The sequence below is a fragment of the Quercus suber genome, unplaced genomic scaffold, assembly GCF_002906115.3.
Source record: "Quercus suber isolate HL8 unplaced genomic scaffold, Cork oak 2.0 scaffold_295, whole genome shotgun sequence".
Lineage (NCBI taxonomy): Eukaryota > Viridiplantae > Streptophyta > Magnoliopsida > Fagales > Fagaceae > Quercus > Quercus suber.
In genome coordinates, this window is record NW_027069751.1 from 168,716 (window position 1) to 190,289 (window position 21,574).

At 32.8% G+C, this 21,574-nt stretch overlaps 1 protein-coding gene and 1 pseudogene across 1 annotated transcript; both read right to left on the bottom strand.

The window, feature by feature from the left end:
- Positions 1–10,147: 10,147 nt before the first annotated feature.
- Positions 10,148–10,651, bottom strand: LOC112023669 (TMV resistance protein N-like). Its single transcript, XM_024056321.1, has one exon. It carries the CDS (start codon positions 10,649–10,651, stop codon positions 10,148–10,150), a length of 504 nt encoding a protein of 167 aa, XP_023912089.1.
- A 7,191-nt stretch (positions 10,652–17,842) lies between these two features.
- Positions 17,843–19,534, bottom strand: LOC112022455 (protein DETOXIFICATION 8-like; annotated as a pseudogene).
- Between the last annotated feature and the right edge of the window lie 2,040 nt (positions 19,535–21,574).

A 21,574-nucleotide genomic window follows, 5' to 3' on the forward strand; every position in this document is an offset into this window, starting at 1 on the left:
AAAGAAAGAAAAAGTTTAATCAAAATAATACCAGGTGAACACTCTCTAGAGTCATTCTCTGAAACTCCAAGCCAAGTTTTGTCCACAATATGTCAACAACAGCCCCCACGCACAAAACAAAGTCCGCTTTTCACACTACCGCTCGATGCGAAACACTCTAGAAGGGAAGAAACTCAACGTATTCATGGCATCTTCAAAGCAAAAGGGAAAAGAAAAAGAAAAAAACGGAATGAGCATGACATTGATGAATTGGTGATTTACTTGGCACATACAAAATCTTCTTTAATTTAACCCCAAAAAAAAAAAAAAAAAGTCTTCTTTTATGTTGCGCAACATGATAATTAATAATTATTAATCCAAAATAAATTATACACTAACCAACAAAAAGATTTTAAGAATTGTTTGATGCTATTAAAAAATATTTAGTAATAAAAAATATCATGAAGTCACAATTTATTTGGTAGCAATCAATTTGACAGCTCACTAATAAATATGTCATGACATTTGAATTAAAAATGTCATGTCATCATTTGATTTGTAATTTGGGCTTTATATGAGTGTGGGCTGATTGGGTTTTAATTTTAAAGTGTGAGTGTTGTTTTAAGAGAGATCTGGCTGAATGTTTGCAAGTCAAAAGGGTTTGGACCTAAAATTATGTCGGGCTTGAGTTGGTTATGCCTAAGTATTTTTGGACCTGGGTGTAAATTAGTATGGGCTAGTCATGTTAGTGGGTTAGTCTCACTTTGAGAGAAACTCGATGACAATGAGATGAGTTAGGCCCAACTCAAGCCCATTGCCCTCTCTCTCTCTCCACCAGTTCTCTATGTTTTCTCACGATCCATGGAGTGGAGGCCAAGATGTTCACGGATTGACTGTGAAAGGTGGCCGCGGCAAAGAGTGACCTTATCTTTTTTGACGGAATGATACACCAATTGTTCTTATCTGACCAATTCTTCAGAAGCACTGATGGTGGTGCACCTAACATCGAGTAATGCCAATATTAGGTGAAGCTTTATTGCAAGGTGGTGAGACTTAGCATGCGTGGGCTTAAGGGGCCATTGCCCCAGAACGACTAGTATATAGCTACACAAAAATTTTAACTTTTGATCCTAAATTGTTTATACTTGGCCCTCTCTCTCCATATTTTTTTTAAAATTGACACAAGAAATTTTTCAATTTTTTATTTTTTATTTTTATTTTTTTTATCAAACAATCCCTTTGCTCAATTGCCCCAAGAATATCAAGAAAATCCTTTAGACTAACTAACAAAACAATTCATAAATCTAGACAATAAGAAAAACCTTCAGACAAATGACAAATCCAGTCTAAAAAATGCCAAAATGACAATTACAAATGACAAATCCTTAGAAAACAATCATTGTAGTGCAAATGTGCAATACCATCACCATCATCATCTTCTTCTCTGGCCAGCTGCTGTACTAGTACCACCATCGTCTGACAAAGACTACCATCAACATTTTCTTCATGCCGCATCTTTACTTGCTTTCGTCTTATTTATTTCTCTAACTTCACAACCTTCAATGGATGTGTTCATCTCTCCTCTTTGTTAAATGATTATGAAGAAAGTTTATCTCCAAACTAGTTTGGAAAGAAATTCTTCAAACTCCCCTTATATTTTTTTATTTGATGTAAATTTTGACAAATCCACCATTAGATTGCATTTTCTTAGCATATCTTTCATACATGTAAAATTTCAAGAAGTTCAAAGATCAATAGCTATGTCATTAATAAAATTTTTAATTTTAAGTTTTTGTAGTCTTAAATTATGTATAAAAAAAATAATTATGGATCGAATAGTAATTAACATCCAATTTGAAAGAAATTTAGCATGTATATTAAGAATATAAAGAATATGCAATTCGGTGGTTAGATTTTCAAAATATGTATAAGATCATGTGTAGAACTAGAGTAAAAGAGGAAGAAAGATTGGTTTTTTTTTTTTTTTTAATGGATTTGCGCTAAACCGTCCTTGGGTACTCTTTGGAAATTGTTGTGGAAGTGATGTGTCATCGGAGGAGCCTGAGGAGATTGGGATGTCACGGGATTTCCTAAAGCAGTTTCCCATTGAGAAAGACAAAGGAAGGTCGAGAGAGAGCATATTTTTATAAAAAAAATTCGAAAAGTTTGATTTCAACTGTTCTACACTACTTTTTTCTTTCTTTCTTTCTATTTATGCTTTGCTTTTGCCTCTTGGATGGTCCTGGGCATCATTCTTCTTTCTCTTTTTGCTTAGATTTGCTTTTGCAGAGAGAGAGAGAGAGAGAGAATAGTCATTACTTTGATTTATCAAAAGAAAATGGCCTTCAATGGGGTAACAAATTTTACATTGTCTCGAATGTCTAATTGCAAATACAATGACATTCATTGATTCACAACTAGGTCCTCTTATAGAATGAGGAACCATCTTTGTTTGAATATTTTTCTCTTGTAATTATTATCTAACAAGAATTTAGAAAGGTCATCTCATTGCAAGCTGTGTTTGAAAACTTGAATTTGGATATGGATTTTGATTTTGATTTTGATTTTGAATCAATAGATTTGTAATGTCTCAATTTCAAATCCATTGATGTGGCCAAAAATCCTGGGATATGAATTTGGTCAAGAAGTGCCTCCATTCATGTGGCCAAATAAATTTTGCATCTCTCAAAACTTGTGATAGCCACCATAACTTTTTTAATTGCTACAAATAAATTAATAATAATAGAATACGTTATCTGATAGACAAAATTGCTATAGGTCCTGTATAACTTTTTACTTCAATTTAATTATAATAGTGGTAATAAAAAAATAAAAAATAAAAAAGGAAAAAGTTAATGGCTACCTTAGCATTAGTATATGAAATATTTTTAGAAACTTTTTTGTAAAGAGAAAAAATAAAGTAATTTTTTTTATGGTTTTTTTATATTTTTTACAAAAGTGTTGTCAAAACTTTACTTAAATAGTTTATTATCAATTTTACTAAAGGCACTCGTTAACAATACTTAAAAAAAAAAAAAAAAAAAAAAAAAAAAAAAAAAAAAAAAAAAAAAAGACCATCTATATCTCACAAGCATTGAAGCACCTTAACCACCTAACAAATTCCACATTGTGTCCGAGTTTCTATGATTTTGTTCCATTGGAGCTAAAACTATTCTACAAATTAATATGAGGGCTCCTTTTCTGTTGAAAACTCTGTTTCTCATGTTATTATCTGCTATATCAAGAATTTGGAAATTGGTTAAGTTAGGTACCAATGACTCAATTTTCCAATTCTACACTTGACAAATTTCTGTTCATTCATAATTACTTCAAACCCTACTAATTACGACAACGGAAAAATATTCTAAAGAGCAAGGAAACCATATAAACTTCTCCGAAATTCACAACTCATGCCCTCATTGAGATTAACTCAAATACACCACATGAGAGAAATGTGAGAAAGGTACCTAATAGTACAGCTTGTAGGCGATACAATGGCAGTAAGCTCAATTGAACTTTATTATATTTATGAAAATAGTAAGCTCAATTGAGCTTTACTATATTTTACGAAAATCATAATAATTGAAACCATATAAATCATATTTGATAAGGACTAGAACCCATCAAAGAAAAAAAAAAACACTCCATACACTACTCCTACACCAAGCTTGTCACTCTATTTCCCATATTGACTTGTAATCGTGGCATTTCTCTAATAAATATACTTATTATTTGTAAATGATAGTAATTTTAATTAACTAAATAAGAAAACGTCTCCTTAAATTTTTATTACATTGATTAATGAAAAGATTGCACTTTTCTTTACCCAATTTTGTTCTTGGTGCAATCAAAATTGTTACCTTGATTTCTCAATCAAGAATCTTTGAAATTTGATTCTAGAGAGAAGAAAAAAAAAATTTTGAACTCCCCTAAAAATTCTATAAACCAAACACTTCTTAAGGCCCATTAATGAGGAATCAATATGTGACAGGCCAAGAAGTAAGCTAATATTTTTGTTGCACCGTATCAAAATTTTTTACCTCCTAAATCCCAAATTTAAAAAGAGAAAAAGAAAAAGAAAAAGAGAAAGAGAGTCGTAACTAAATAAAGGAACGAAGCCCATTGGCCCCATTATTGAAATATAGCCCAAATCCAAAGAAACTGATCTGAGAGAGATGGAAAAAAGAAAAAGAAAAAAGAATTGTAGATCTGAATCTAACCCACGATAGTATACATAGATTCAGGGCGGAGCTACGTTGGTGACTGGGGGGCCCACTGGGGGGCCATGGTCCCCCCCCCCCCCCAAAAGATTTTAAAATTTTTTTAGAGTAGGTAAAATTGTATACTTGAACCATTTTTCTAAGAATTGGCCCCCACATGAAAAAAATTTTGGCCCCCCCCATTTGTCCATGTTTAGTGTTCCTTCCAAACTTGCTTTTCATCTTTTAATATTTTCTCTCATTTATTGTTAGTTTTTACTGCTAAAACTCCTTCAAATGTCAGACCATTGGCTTGATTAAAAGTTTTACTTTTTCAATTCCCAAGCTTCAATATATTTTTCTTGATTTGGTCTAAGTTGATATTGCTCTACGTTGGAAGCTAATATTGTTGTCCGCATTTGTTGCTACTTGCTAGTAAATTTTGCTCTCTGTCACTGAATATACCTATTGCTATTTTTCCTGCTCTATTTTGCTGTGGCCATTCTTTTGGCTTTGTATTCTTTCTTTTCTTTGCATAAAATTTATAATTTTGTCTCAAAAAAGAGTGCTGAGCTTATTTGGAACTAGCAAAAATGACTTTAAGATCTTAAGAAGTATTTGAGTATTCTTCTCCTTCTTTTTATTTTTTTTATTCTATAATAAACCAATCGATAAGCTTTATTCAAAATTTCATTTTTGGCTTCTATTCTACTCAAACAGCCAAATGTAAAAGTCACGTTGTATTTTTATATATAATTTCATTTTGGCTTTATAAGGATTTTGTTATTTTTATTTTCTAAAAATATTATATCTTCTTATAGATGTAGTTGTTATATTTATATTCAATTTCTTGAATGGTTTGAACTTATGGTTTGTTAAAAGGACTAAGAGAAACTTAGAAGGGAAAATGAACTTAAGATACTTAATTGGTCATTTAGTTTTGTTAGGTGCTAATAAGAATTACATTGATTAAACTAATGCACAAAAACATATATGTAGCATTTTTAGTTTTTCTTGAATTGTGACTCACTACGAGATAGCCCCAAATCGAAATTCCTAGCTCCGCCCCTGCATAGATTGGGAGATTCAAAAACTATTAAAAAAAGAAAAAGAAAAATCTAATCCTAATTCCTAACTCTAAACTTAACCTTGCCACCTTTGGCTTTGTCTCAAGCTTTCATCCCCATTCCAAATCTAGAAGATTTATCGATGTCAGGTGGGTCAAATTCAGGGTTAGAGTCAGGGGCGAAAGAGAGTTTTTAAATCGTTTTATGTGGAATAACTTTGGTGAGAGTCCCTTCCAGTCTCTAAAAGGACATTTCCTCTTGAATATATAGGGCTCTTTTATAATCTAAAAAGAATATTACTTTACGAGTGAACTTGTTTGAAACTTTCTCCTTTTGAACTGCAAGGAATATATTGTTTCATAAACATTATCTCAAAAACACATAGAAGGCAGAAATGTGACAAAGTTACCTGAAACTATTGCTCATAGGCCATCCAATAGCACTAGCCCACTTGAAATTCATCCAAAAAAAAAATATTATTGCAAAAATATTATCTGTCAAGAGCTAGATCCCCTTTAAAAATAAATAAATAAATAAATCTTAAAACTCCATTTTCATTTTGAAACAAGATGATTAGATATGCCACTTGAACAACTTCCCAAATCATTGTAATTGAACCAAATACAAATTTAAAACATGGTCAGGCTCATTGAATTGCATGTGCACATCTAGTTGTCAAAGCCTCAATTGATATTCATCCTATGAAAAATAGCTAGTCAAAGTATAAACAGGACATGAGGGTCATCTTCTGTAGTCATGTCAATCATCATCATCATCATCATCATCTACGTATGCATCATCATCTACATATACTGATATACGTCATCATCTGCATATGAAGCATCATCATCATCATCATCTACAAATACATCATCATCTGCATATGAAGCATATTCATCATCATCTACATATACATCACCATTTGCATATGAAGCATCATCATCATCATCATCTACATATACATCATCATCTGCATATGAAGCATCATCATCATCATCTCCATATACATCACCATCTGCATATGAAGCATCATCATCATCATCATCTACATATACATCACCATCATCACCATCATCATCATCATCATCACCAACTGCATATACATCATCACCACCAATTTCATATTTGTCAACATTAGTAGGGTACTATAATTAAAAAATAAAATAATAACCATAATAATAATTTACTCATTACAAACTAGTGTCATTGGAGTTTCTTGTTATCTATTTTATAGGGCATGACACCATTGATTATCAAGTATACACATGGTAGGGAAGGAAATAATATTTAGTCCTTAGTTTTCAAGTTTCAAGAAGTTATCAGGAAATATTGTCTTGCATTTGCCAGCAGAAAATGAATATGCAAAATGGCACGATACTCTGATAGTTACATGCCAAATTAGGATTGAACCATTTATATTACCAAAATTCTTGGTCCTTGGAGCAGTGTAACGAGTAAAGCTTTAGAATGCATTTCCTATTAGATCATATTCTTAACTTGCCTAAGGTTCTATACTAGTTATTAAGCTTCCCGAAAGTGATGATGATGTAGAGGCTTAGAAAATATAGGGTGATTGGGATTGCTTGCGGTCAGCTGAAAAAAAAATAAATAAATAAAAGAAAATAAAATAAAGGGTTGGACTATACTAATGAGCTGTACAACAAGTAAAATAGAATAAAATAGGATTAGACTTATAAGAGGAAAGATATTGGAGCTGGTCATTACCATTGTATGAAGAGAGATCACTTTCCTCAGGTTCAATATCACTATAGTCATCACAGCTACTTGTTGAATTGTCAAATGCATGGTGAACACCATCCCAACCTTCATAAGTAATGACACGGCTACTGTTGCATTGCGCAATTGCTTGGTTTGACTCTTCCTTGTCTTGCTCATATACCGAACTGAACCCACATTTCTGCACACTGGCAAATGAGCTTGAGGATTTTGAACTCAATTTCTCCATCATCTCATTCACAATGTCTTGTATAAATTCTGCCTCACGCCTGCAAAGATGATAGAAGACATTTACACATGATGGTCCAAACCAATTATAAAATCATCTTTTCACAATGTGTTGGATCAATTCTGACTCATGCCTGTTAACAAGTTAGAAAATAATCACATGATGGTCCAAACCAATTATAAAACCCCAGAGGATGAAGAGAAATACTAGGCAAGAATACACCTTGCACAAGCATGCTCGTGGATAGAATTACTCATATAGAATTGTATATTATATTTAGAGCTATAGTTATCGTTAGATTTTGTTGAAACAGATGCATCAAATTTTAAGATTGCTAGAATACAAATAATAAAAGGTTAAGCTTCAGTGCCAGCACAAGCACAAGTTTTTACCTCTTGAACGGAGACTCAAATAATGATGTTTTTTTTTTTTCCTTTTTCTTTTTCTTTTCACTTCGCTTAAGAAGAGGTGTTCCTTGAATTTCTATTTAGGCACTAATATCATTATAAAATACTAAAGCTCTACTTCTTCAAAATTACATCATTTTTTTTAAGCAGTTGATCTGTGAATAAAAGGGTTAAAATGCACATTAAGGAATTTATTTAACCAAAAACAATGATTGGACCAAAACAAATTCCTTTTAAAAAGGACTTGCATGCGGTAAACTTAATCCAATCTATAATTTAGCAAAAGGTAATTTTGGGTTGTTAAAGCGTCACATTGATTTATTAAGGTTGCTTTTGAATAGGTTATATTTGGCAACTTATTTTACTCTTCAGTTTATTTTTACTAATATTCATAGTCTCATTGCACTTTTTAGTACTATTTATAGGTCTTATTGTACTATTTTAACTAACTTTTAGCTTTATCTCTAGTACTTTTAGTAAAAAAATTTCAGTTTTAGTTAAATAAATGACACAAGCTAGTTACATGACAGGATCTAGGAGTAATTTCTGCCACATGAAGCAAGGGCTATCAATAGCATTCCCATGAGTGTAAGCCGTGCTACTGATTGCTTCATCTGGTCTGGCCCTAAGGACGGCAACTACACGACTAAAAGTGCATATAGATTGCTTACAGAGGCAGAGCAAAGGACAAAACCAGGATCGTCAAACCGATCTTCGGAGGGAACCTTCTGGAAGGACTTGTGGGACCTTGACATCCCAAGCAAAATAAAACACTTTCTGTGGAGCTAGGGCAAGCAACGAGTCACTTCCAACAAAGAAAAACCTGTTTCGGCCACAAGTAACGAGAAATGCAACTTGTGATTGCTGCCACGACGGGGTAGAAGACACCATTCATGCTCTTTGGGAATGCCAAGCAGTCAAAGAAACATGGTGGGAGGATGATTATTGCCGACAGCAACTATCGGTCCACTTTGCAAACTTCCGAGACCTCTTTATGGGAATTCTCAACGTCAAGAATGGGAACTTTGCTAAGAGATTTGCGTATATTGCCTGGAGCATATGGGCCAAAAGGAACGCTTCTCGACTGGATCTAAACTACCTGCCATATTCTAAGATTTATTCTGATGCGATGAAGCGTCTACAAGAATTCCAGTCAGTACAGGGGTCGTTTCAAGGTGCGGAATCAATATCACCACCAACGGTTCACTGGTCACCGCCTCTACAAGCTCTTTACAAAGCCAATTTCGACGGAGCTATTTTCCAAGACATATACTCAGCAGGTATTGGGGTCGTAATCAGAGATTGCTCAGGCGAGGTTATCGGTTCTTTAATGGAAAGACTGGTGCTGCCACCAACGGTTGAAGATGTGGAAGCTCTAGCGTGTAGAAGAGCGATATCCTTCGCCCTTGAGATTGGTCTCCAGGAAGTAATGTTTGAAGGAGATTCAGACGCTCCATGGCTTCCTCTCTTAGATACCATTCCTTCAGTCACGTGAAGCAAAGCGGTAATTGTGTAGCTGATAAACTGGCCAAATTGACAAAGTACTGTTATGGCACTCAGTTATGGATGGAAGACATTCACCGAGAGGCCCACAACCTTGAATTGTTTGACAAAAGTTTGGTTAATTGAATAAACTCATAGTATTCTTCCTCTAAAAAAGAGTCTTCAATTGACTTAAATTCTTAAGGGGCACGGCTAGAGTAATTTGTGAATGTTTGTCCATAATATTAAAGCATCATGTGACTTAATAAATTTTTCGTTTCTTTTTTTGAAAAGAGTGACTTAATAATTGATTACCTCTTCATAGTAGAATTAAATTTCTTTAGTCATCATAATGTATAGTCTTTCAACTATTTTTATAGGTAGACTTTGACTAAAGAAGGCTGTGGGTAAACTTATCCAACCAAAGGAACTGGAAAACTACAATTTACCTTTTGGTTTGGCCCTTTCACAATTTAGTCTACGAAGCTTCAGGGTTTGTTTGAATATTGCTTATTATTAAAAACTGAAAACTAAAAACATTATAACAAAATCATTTTTAAATGTGTGAAGTGCCGTGGAACCCAATTTTAAAGTTGTTTTTGTTGAAAAAAGTAGTTTGCGGATCCTGTGAACAGTAAACAAGACCCACTAAAAAAAAGGCACTGTTGGGAAACGCAAAATGCACTTCCCAAAAGGAGGCTCATTTACTACATTTAAATCCATAAAACACCAAGTGTTCCATATAAACTTAGAGATTTTTCACTCGTGTGGGACTTGTGAGCAATTTAAGGACTAGCTTGACGAAATAACCTCACACAATTCCAACTATATTCAATTCTCCAATTTTTTCTTGAAAAAAGAGAGAGAGAAAACAATAACAAAAGTAAAGTTAAGAAAATAAAAAATAAAAAATGGAGAAGATGAATTAGGCATTTTAACTAGCATACCATGATGTAGTTCAATACATGCATGTTATGTTATATTCTAATAGCTAACTATATGATTCATGGTATATGAAAGAAGCTTATCATTTGAAATTCATGGAAATTACCTATTTTGTAAATGCCAACCAGAGATATCAGCCACTTTTGTTAAAGTAGCTCTCCATGTTTCCACCTTCTCTATGTTATCTTTAAAGCATTCCTGGTGATCAATAAAGGCTTGTTTAAACGTTCCTGTTTGTTTTCGTACATCAGTCGGGTCAACATCATAAAAAATTGGCAAAACTATCAGTCCCATTTCTTCCCTGCATTTGACAATTTTGGCAAGCTCATCCAAGCACCATGTAGAAGATGCGTAGTTTTTTGAGAGAATGACTATAGCAAACCGTGATTCTTCTATTATTTTGAAGAGCTCAGTAATAGATTTTCCTTTCTCGAGTTCTTCTTCATCCCTAAATGTTAAAATGTCCTTTCGTTGCAAAGCATCATATAGATGGTCAGTAAAATTATTACGAGTATCCTCACCCCTGAAACTAAGAAATACATCGTATTTCCATTGACGCGTTGAAGAAGAAGAGGGTGATGGCGAAGACTCTCTTTTACACTTCATTGAAGCTGTTGGAAATTTAGATTAAAAAAAAAAGTACAACCAATTAAAAATAAGGAAAATAAAATAATTAAATTAGGGAAGAAGAAAACGATGTGAAGTGGGATTTTAGTTTCAGGCAGGGAGTGAAACAGTAATAATAAATAGAGATGATTGTGTTTGTGTGTTAAAACTTAAAAGTGAGAACTTACCCATTTGTGAGAAGGAATTACAGCAGTGATGGTCTCCTAAACCTCCTGAAAACACTCCAGTTTTAGACAATCCAACGACTCCTGTTTCGCTTTTTTTTTTTTTTTTGTTTCTGTTTTTCCAAAGAAGGGACGACTGAAAATTATTTAACTATAGGAAATGAGACAAAGATGATTTAATATATTTAAAAAAAAAAAAAAAAAAAAAAAGGCTACCGAATTTAAGCACTCTAAGAGCAACTAGCATGGGTAAAGTCTTCCAAATAGAAAAAGTTACTACTTTTACACATTTTGACTTCAAAAAAACACCTGCATAAGTGGGTAAAATTGTAAATTTATACATAATTGCTATAGCAACTATGCATATATACGATTATTGTAACTCTTGCATTTATTATTTTATATTTTTTTCTCTCCCCTTCACCTCACTCTCTCATTTTGGTGCCTTTGTTTGTGGTGTTTGCCGCCAGTCTTTTCTTTTGCCACTGCCAAAAGAACAAAATACAAATTAGAGAGTATTGAAGTGAATGAGAGAACGAGATGGGTGCAATAAAGGTGGCAATCGGGGATGCAATACTGACATTCATGAGGGTATTTCTCTCATCAACCATGGGTGCAATGCCTGTGCTGATAGCCACAGCTCTCGGTTTAGAAACCCCTGTCTGGCCTTCTGTCTTAATCACCACCTCCATCGTTTTTGTTCTTGTTTTCATCTTCAACTTGATTGGGGATGCCTTGGGTGGCGCCAGCTTCAATCCCACCGCCAATGCCTCCTTATATGCCGCTGGCCACGGTCCTGACACTCTCTTCTCCATGGCCCTCCGCTTCTCTGCCCAAATCACTGCCCTTAATCAAACCCAACCCAAAATCATCATCTATAATAAAAGTATAAAACCAAATTGTAAAAGAAAAAGGAAAGAAAAAGATTCTCAAAAAAAAAAAAAAAAAAAAAAAAAAAAGGAGAAGAAAGAGAGGTGGAGATAGAGATAAGGACAAGAAGAAGAAAATGGAGTGTATTAAGAGAAAAAAAATTAGTAAGTGTTAGGTGGGGTTAGTGGGAAATAATAATAAAATGAGGAAAAATACTATTTTAATAAAAATGTGTATAATAGACAAATTGACGGGTATGTTTTTGTAAAAATCGGAGTGTAAAATAGAAAAATTAGGTTTTAGATGTGTAAGTTTACAAAATTTTTGCATCCACTAACATAGATGCTCTTATAAAAACTCTAGGGCCCGTTTGGTACGTGTGTTTAAACAACAGTTTTCAGTTTTTTTTTTTTTAAATACGTGTAGGTAAAAAAGTGTGAAAATACGTGTGGGTGAAAAAATGTAGATATACGAGTAATGTTGTTTAAAAATTGAAAACATGTATTTGAACTCGTGTACCAAACGGGACCCTAACCTTAGAAAGCAAACTTTTGTTTGGAGCTTTATTCATTCATTTCATTGGTAATGAGAAAACCAACTCGAGATTCAAACCTTGAAACAAACAAAAGTTGAAACTCATGCTTCACGGCAATTAGGAAGAAGAAAACAAGTTGATATGGATTTTTCATTTCAATAAAAAAAAAAATGAAAGGGAAGAAATAAAAGGGATGAATAAGTGTTCAAAATGACAACTTACAGATTTGGAAATTGAAATTAGAGTAGAGTAGTAGTGATTGTTCGTAATGCTCGAAACCTACTTGAAACAAAGCCGGATCCAATTGATATTTATAGGCTGTTTAATAAAGGATTGTACTTTGTTCTTTCTTTCTCTTTCACAATTTCACATCCCCTGTTTTCAGTCAAATGCCTTTTCCCAGTCTTAATTGCCTTTTCCCATTACTTTTTTTAGAGACAGAGTAGTTTCATGGTAACCAGCTATGAATATGAGGCTCTGTTTAAATTTCCTTTTTGATTCAGATGTGGTGGGCGTACTTTGTATGAGAGACTTCCATCTACGACTACAGGGAAGTTTCCTCCCTATTCTACTCGTTCAGAAGAAAAAAAAAAAAACTTTTTTATTTAGCTAAAATTTATGGTAAAATATAAAAATTATCATTAGATTTTGCGATACTATCAAAAATCTTTAAAGAGTACAAAGGTCACATAAAACCATTAGAAAATTTTTTTTGCTCTTGCTTTCATCTCCATTTTTTATTTATTTATGGTAAATTGTAAATTACACCCCTAAAGTTTGGGGGCAGTGGCGGAGCCAGGAATTTAGGTCAGGGGGGGCAAGATTAAAAGACAAGATTGAAAGTAAAAACTTAATCTAAAAAAAATTAATCGATATTAATAACAAAATAAGTAAACAACTATATGATAACGTAATTGTTATACAGAATCTAACATAAAATGTAAACTTAAATTTATTTTTTCACATCTAGCTTATTTTACTCAATTGCCCTTGGCGATTTTTTATATTTTGAAACCGCTGCATGATTTATTCACACTCAATAGTCTTGAATATATCTTTCTCAATATATGTGACTAAGCAATCATTCATCACTGATCTCCTATTCGATTGCGTAATTGATTTTTAATTATGTTCATTACTGAAAAAGCTTTTCAACAGTAGCTATTGTAACTGGTAAGATCAATACCAAAGTCACTAATGAGTAAACCAATGGATATGAAACATTCTTTTTCATTTTTACCATCTTTTTAGTAAGCTATCCAATTCTTTTAACTGCTGAAAACTCTTTAGTGGACTGCATGTCATGGATGTATGTCTCAAGTTGGCTATCCAAGAAAGAAACTTGACACAAAATTTGTTTACAGGTGGCTTTGTCTAGTCTATCAAGTTTACTAAGTGGGATCTATTAATTTTATATATAAAATTGTACTAGGAGTAGAAGTCTACTACTACTAGAAAGTTGAAAAGGTAACGTGAATTCACTTAATTGATGATTTTTTTTTTTTTTTTTTTTTTTTTTTTTTGCTTCTTTTGTGTAGGAGAGGGATGGGGGGGTCAAAACTTTGAAAGTTCAGGGGGCAGGTGCCCCTTGCCCCCGCCCCCCCCCCCCTCCCTCCGCCCCTGTTTGGGGTGATTGGATTTTACACTCTAAAATTTCAGAATTTGGATTTTACCTCCTAACGTTTGGAGGTATTTGGATTTTACACCCTGATATTTTAGAATTTGGATTTTACCATAAGGGTGTTTGGATTTTACTCCCTAAAGTTTAGAAATATTTGTATTTTACACCTTAAAGTTTCATAATTTGGGAGGTGTAAAATCCAAATACTACTAAACTTTAGACAGTAAAATCCAAATTTTGAAACATTAAAGTGTAAAATCTAAAAACCCTAAATTTCAGGAAGTAAAATCTAAATTCTGAAATTTCAGGGTGTAAAATCCAAACACTCCAAAACTTTAGGAGTGCAGTTTGTAATTTACCATTTTATTTATATAAACTTCCTTCTTCATTTTTAATTGTTATTTATTTATTTAATTTTTAAAATTTTAATTGTTATTTTTCTATTAGGGTTATTCTGACACTTTTTTTATGTATATAATGTGTTGAGTAAATATGTGTTAGTAAAAATTCACATTAAATGATAATGAAAATAGTGTGTGATTATTGTAATATAATTTGATCCAAACTTGTAAACTTTAAGTTTTTAAATAAAATGGTGTACTTTAACTTTATATTATATTTCACTGCTAAATCGGAATCTATGATATCTCTTATTCATGTGTGTGTTCACAACTCTACATCTGTCTTTCAGTCAAGTCAACCACACTTAAGCCTTTACTTCTTTGGTGGTTAGTCGAGTGCACTTTTTCCAATCCCCCCGTTCCTTACTCCTTTGCTTTATTGTTTTTTTTTTTTTTTTAATTATTATTATTTAAATCAATAGAGGTGGACTTAAGTGTTCATCTTGAGTTTTTTTTTTTTTTTAATGGAAAAGGGGACTTCTAGGGTGGACTCATTGTCATCGATCTCAAGCTATGTGATGGTAAGAGTAATACCATGAGTACTTTCAGAGCCTTGATGAGGCTATTATTGTGGGCATAACACATTCGTTGAAATATCACTGCTTGAACCGTCTTCAGATTTGGGTTAATTGTCATATGCTATCTTTTTTTGTTTTTTAACATTCAGTTTACTTTGTAAGCTTAAACAAACATCATTTAATACAATTTGAAAATTCTATTGCTCTTCCTTCTCCATCTTAAACTTTTATTTATCTATCACTAGCCGCTAGATACTCTTTCGCGCATATATTTGGCATAACCTAATTTGGTTCCTTCTCCATCTCTAACAATTATCTATTTACATTGGCTACTAGAAATTCTTCCGCGTATATAATTGCCACAATGTGAGACATATGCGGTTAAAACAAGCTATTGAAAAGAAGCAAGGACTTAGAAGAGCATGGATTTTTTTTTTTTTTAAACAGTGTAAATTGTCCCATGAGCTTAGGGAGCAAATTGAATATTTTAAAAAAAATCTTAATATCTTATGATAACCCCAATCTCAGAGGCAGATTGGATTAATTTTCATTTTAGTTTTTTTATTTAAAAAAATTATCATTTAGCCTTAAAAATTTTAATTATGCACTAATATACTTTTTTCTAAAACTCTGCCTTTTTAATAATTGGTTGTACTCTGTTACTTCTTTTTCTGTGCGTGTTTACAATTTCACGTCCCCTGTTCTCAGTCAAGTCAACAACTTTTCCTGTGCCACCCTCAAGGAAATTTATTCCTTTCCACCCTACTTTTTTTAGAGCTTTAGCTTGGCACTTACTCCTTTCCTTTATTGCTTTTTTCTTTTTCTTTTTCGTTTTCTTTTTTGAATCGATGGAGGAGGACAAGGTAGTTTCATGGTAACCAGCTATCAGCTAGCCTATGACTACGAACCTCTGCTTAAATTTCTTTAAGAAATATCTACTACATTCACCCATTTACATACAAAGCACACACGTTCAATTTTTTGAACTAAAATTGTGACTTGAAATAATTGAAAATTGTAACTTTCTGTGCAAAAGTGGCACTTGTGTGAACCATGTGTGTAAGTGTGTGAAATAGACATTTTCAGATGTGGTGGGGCGTATCACGTATGAGAAATTTCCATCAAAGAGAAAGTTTCCTTCCTAGTCTCCTCGTTTAGAGAATTGAAAAAAAAAATACATTTTTATTTATAAAACTTTTAACAGTGCAAACAAATAGCAGTTCGAAAATTTCTCAACTTCTGCTTCCTTCTTCATCTCTAGTTGTTATTTATTTATCATTTGCTATTCAGACGCTCTTTGGTGCATGTAATATTATTAGGTAATTGCCTGTTTAATAAAGGAATGGACTCTGTTCTTTCTGTCTCCGTGTGTTTGTTTTCACAACTTCTCAATATCATCTGTTTCAAGTCAAATCAACAACTCTTTTGCCTAGTCTCAATATCCTCTGTTTTTTGTTTGGCGTGGCAGAAGGTTCGAACTTGCTGGCTACTGCTACATGAAAGTCAATTCATTGATAATGATTCGCCCCACTTTCTTTATCATTTCCTGTAAAGAAAGAGACTCACACAGATGGAATGAAAGTTCTTGTATTACTTCAATATCAGAGCAACAAGATAATTAGCTAACTATATCAATATATAGCATAACAGGGCAACAAGAAAAAGCGCCAAAACAGCAAAAATAACTAACTCCTAACAACTTAACTAACAATCTAATTCAACTAATCAGTGCTTGACAGCTGGACTTCCTAACAGACTTCTTTCTTTCCTTCACACGTGCTAACTGTGCTGAATTAGTTGATGTCGTTTTCTTCTTTCTTTTGTCGTTTGCTTCACTCTGTCGTTTAGCCACAACTTCAGCTTCAACATTTCCTTTTATCTTTTTACCTTTTTTTAGAATTATAAATAAATAGATAACTACAATGGACAGCAATTTTGTGGTGACCAATGATGGAGCTTATAATTGAAATTTCATTAAGATGTGAACACGTGGCAATTATTTGATAAATATCCAAATCCCAATAAATTTAGTGTACTGGATTTAAGTCAATTCCTTTGCACAGAAGTTTCATTCTTAGTCTCCTCATTCGGACTTGGGAAAATTGGTCACTGTTTTTTTCCCCCTTTCCTTTAGAAAGATATACCTTGTATAGTTTATTTTATTTTTACCTTCCTTATTGAGAAAATTTTTAAGTACTCCCCATAACATAGTACTCAATTTTCTCACATTCATGATGGATCTTCTATAATTCCTATAAGCATGAGTTTTTCTTTCCCAAATAGAGGTAGAAATTTTATTGAATAGAATAATGAAAGATTACATCAAATCACAATAGTACAGTACGGTGCTTCCCCTTGCCATAGTTGTGCTTGTGAGGGACTTAATATAGTGGTCCTTTAATGTTTTTAGTCAGGTTGAATTTAAGATATATATTATTCATTCCTATGGGATGACACATAGGAGTGAACAATTCGTTGAATACGTTGTCATAATTCATGACTTAACTTTCGTATGTATTTGATTTTATAGATATACACACGCACACACTTAAAGACACATATAACAAAAATTTGTGGCAATTCTATCTTCACTCTTACAAAAATAGCAAAAATGGCATTAATGTCTTTATAAAGAGGTTTAAATCTTAAAACTCTAAAATCTTCCACAACCAAAACATTGGAAAGAGTTCCCAAAAAAAATACTGAAATTTTTTTCCTCTTTCAGGTTGTGAGAAATGGAATGGTGATATTATTGTATTTTCGTTCCATACGTTGGATAAAAATTAGCATTAGCCAAACTAGACTCTTTGAGAACATCTTACCAATAAAAAATCTTGTCTATTCAACTCAATAAACTCTTTGAGAACATCTTACCAATAAAAAATCTTGTCTATTCAACTCAATAAACTCTGAAGTCTAAATTAAATATCTCCATCAAATATCCTCTCTCTTGCTTTTGATACCAGAAACATCAACATAAATACAACTAAGCATTCAAAATGGTTTAATCTAATATTTTGTCCATTCAACTCAATTGGACACCAATTATTTCAGTCACAAATAGTTATAAGGTTCTCAATTTTCATACTATATGATCAAGTTGAACATGAAATTTAGTTGTAGAAAGGTGTAAAAATAAAACCAAATATATAGAAAGGTAGAATTTTTTTTTTTTTTTTTTTTTTGGTACTAGTAACATGTTTTTCCCAATTTGTGAAATAGTTTTAAGAGCAAGTAGAAATGCATCTACAGTGGACCCCGTCAGTATTCCGATCCAAAGACCCTTTCCTTTCAACTGGTACAACGAAGGCCAAAACAACACCTACTAGAACCCCAACCAAATAATATACCTCAAGATTTACATAGGCTCCAATATCCTGCCAGCCACTTCCTCTAGGGACCCTGATGCATATATAGCACAAAATAACTTTGTCAGTTAATGGCAAGCAATATCAAGGAAGAATCACAACTTCTACATTGGTATCATATGTTGATCTATTTTGAAGAAATATACACAATATGATTATGATGGTTATGACTATGGCATAACTACTACATAAACATTTCCTAATAAAGATATAAGGCTATTTTATAACCCAGAAAGAAGATTACTTCCAAGAGTAAGCTTTTTAAATCTTTACACTCCATTAGTTAACTTTTTAATTGCAAAGAAATATTCTAAACGAATAATAATGTGTATTTGATAGTATAGCTATAGTATCGCATGAATTGACAAGAATTAAGAAGTTATAAGTTTCAAAAGTTTAGCTCCAACTCAAATGTGAGAAAGTTACCTGAAAGATGACTACTGAGAGACAAAGCAAAGGACCCATATCTGCAATTTCCTACTGCGAAAGGCATAGACCAAAACATGATGGCAGAAGAAGAGAATCACGGCTACAATAAATCTCTGCAACTACAAGAACCATTATAACAGTCATTTAGCTGCTTGTGCATTCCAAGCTCCCAACTCAACCTTGCTGTTGCCGCAAATCCGTATGGTATGTAGTAGTACAAATTAGTAATTGTGAGACTGCATGCAGTGAAAAATTAGAAACATTTTATTGTAATCTCATATAGTAAATATGGAAAAGAAGCATACCATAGCGAAAGCACTAAAGTCTCCAATTTTGGATTAGGTAAAAGCCCAGAAAGCAAAATAAGACCCTCAATCGACCACCATCAAGAGGATTATGATCGGCATGCAGAAAAATGCTAAGAGACTTAATACATGTAGCCAAAAAATGAATACTACAAAAATCTTGAAAGAAAGAACAAAATAGAAAATTACCAAACCATTGCAGCCGAAGCAACAGCAAAGCAAAATAACTCCCTCATGCTAAAGAAGACATCCTTTGAGAATACGGCAGGAGTTTTCTCACAAGCAGAAGAGTACTTCATGTATACCCCAAGCACGAGCACATCCAACAACTATGATGAAGCAGAGGCTAATGCAGCTGTACTGCTTCCAAATTTTGATTTAAAAACCAGAATCCAACAAAAAGGTATATGGAAACATAGAGCTGCAAATGAACTAAAGAGCATTGGAAGGATCAAGCTCTGAATCTGGTAATAGCGAATTAGAGGTTGAAGTATAGCTTATGCAAACAGGTTAGGGATGAGGCATACACAGTATGTCTGCCATATGTGAGATTGTTGGATCTTGTCCTATGAGTATTAGTAATTTGTCTGTGAATATCCATAGGATATATATAGGGATACAAACCAAAATAAGAGAGATGATGATTAGCGGTCACAAAAAGTCTCTAATGCATAGGATAGTAATTTGTCTGCTCCATAGGCTTGTCCGCATAAAGTCTCTAATGCACCAGCCATCCCGCACTGCTTAGTGGTCACAAAAATTCACTTATTATCATGATTGAATTATATTAATTAATCTGACATTTCAGAATCTCATACTAGCCGACATCTATGGTGACATAATAACAATGATATAATGATGAAAACAACAACAATAACTATAGATTTGATAGGCATTTGACAGAGAATTATTCTTTTGATTAACTAATTTGTATAAGTAAATAAACAGATTTTAGGCTGTTAGTTTTAGTCAAGTTAATCAAGTTCACTTATGCTTGTCAAGAAGTTTGAGCTCTACCAACACAAAAAATAGATAGTGCATTAGGATGCACTTTGCTGATTGCTTTCTTGCTGAAAGTCTAAGAAAGAAAATGAGTTTAGTCCTACTTTTATTATTTTATAAAATACACTTTATTCCTTGCCTTTAGGTTAAACCGTTTTACCTTTAATGCTTTTTTCAATTTTATAGTTTATCCATTGTGCTTTAGGGTAAAGTAAAAAAATTAATATTTTTGTTGTTATTCATGCAATTACACACATGCCTAACTTTAATTTAGAAACTAGAGCCCAACAAAGGGGAATATGGAAACAAAGAGTTGCACATGAACTAAAGAGCATTGGAAGGACCAGACTCTTGAGTACGGAAGTAGTGAGTTAAGTGATTGAAGTATAGCGTATGAAAACAGGTGAGGGATGAGGCATATGGAGTACATGTGTGCTATAGTGAGATTGGAGGATCTTGGCCTATGAGTATTAGTAGCTTATTTATGAAAATTCATAGGATAGATATTGGGATACAAACTAGAATAAGAGAAGATGTCAGTGTAAGTATAAATTCCTAGCTTTTGATATTGCTTTGCCCCATAGGCTTGTCTGCATAAAGTCTCTAAATCCCCAGCCTTTCCCAACCTGATTTGCAATCACAAAAATTCAATTGTCACTATGCTTGAATTATATTCCTTACTCTGGCATATCAGTTTCTCAATCCAGCAGACATCAATGGTAAAATAATAATAATAATAATAATGATGTGATAATGATAACAACAACAACGGAAATGAAAAACATCTATGACATCAATTATGGTTTCGGATTGCGAATATGTATAAGCAAATTAACAGATATTAGATAGTTGATTTTAGGGAAGCTGATAAAGCTCATATACTAAGCAGGCTAGCGGAGGTTGAGTCAATCACAAAAAAGGTCTAGTTTCCACTGACCAAAGTTTGGGTAGCCCAATACTCAATTGAGCTGAACATTTTTTAAGTTTTCTATGGATACATATATTTCAGGAGTAGCTGATTCCATCCAAATAAAGAAATTCTCTACTTTTCAAGAAGTCCACAACACTTTTAATTTTTAAATTCCTTCCCCTTTTACTTTTTAAGTCTTCTGGCGTGGCACAACAACCGCACTAGTCACTGCTTCTAAAATAGTACACGCTAGAAATTTCCTGGTGAGAAAAAGATCGCTACCAAGATGGTGGTCGTAATAAGCAACAAAAGGCGGAGGAGACAGAACTCACATGAGAGAGAGAGAGAGAGAAATTAATGCTCTAAGCAATGTATTCAAAAGACAAATCAAAATAATGGAAATAAAACTATAAAATTAGATGATAATGTAATCATTCGAGATTAAATACAACATTAAAATACAGGACCACAAGTTGAAATTTTTTAGCATATAATAGGATTATATGAAAATTTTAAACAAAAAGAAAAGAAAATTTATATATAATTTTTTTTATTTTTAGTGAACACTAAAATTTTCATTAGTTGACAAAGAGAGCAATATAGCATCATTTAATTTAGTAAAAAAATTGGTGCCCTTGGTAGGTTTTGTAAACAATTAAACTAATGGTTTAATACACCTAAAATTAAATATTTTTACGAAAAAAATACATTGACTAATTTTAATAAATAATCTTTAAAATATTTTAGAAAATAAATTATGTATTATATAACATTATAAA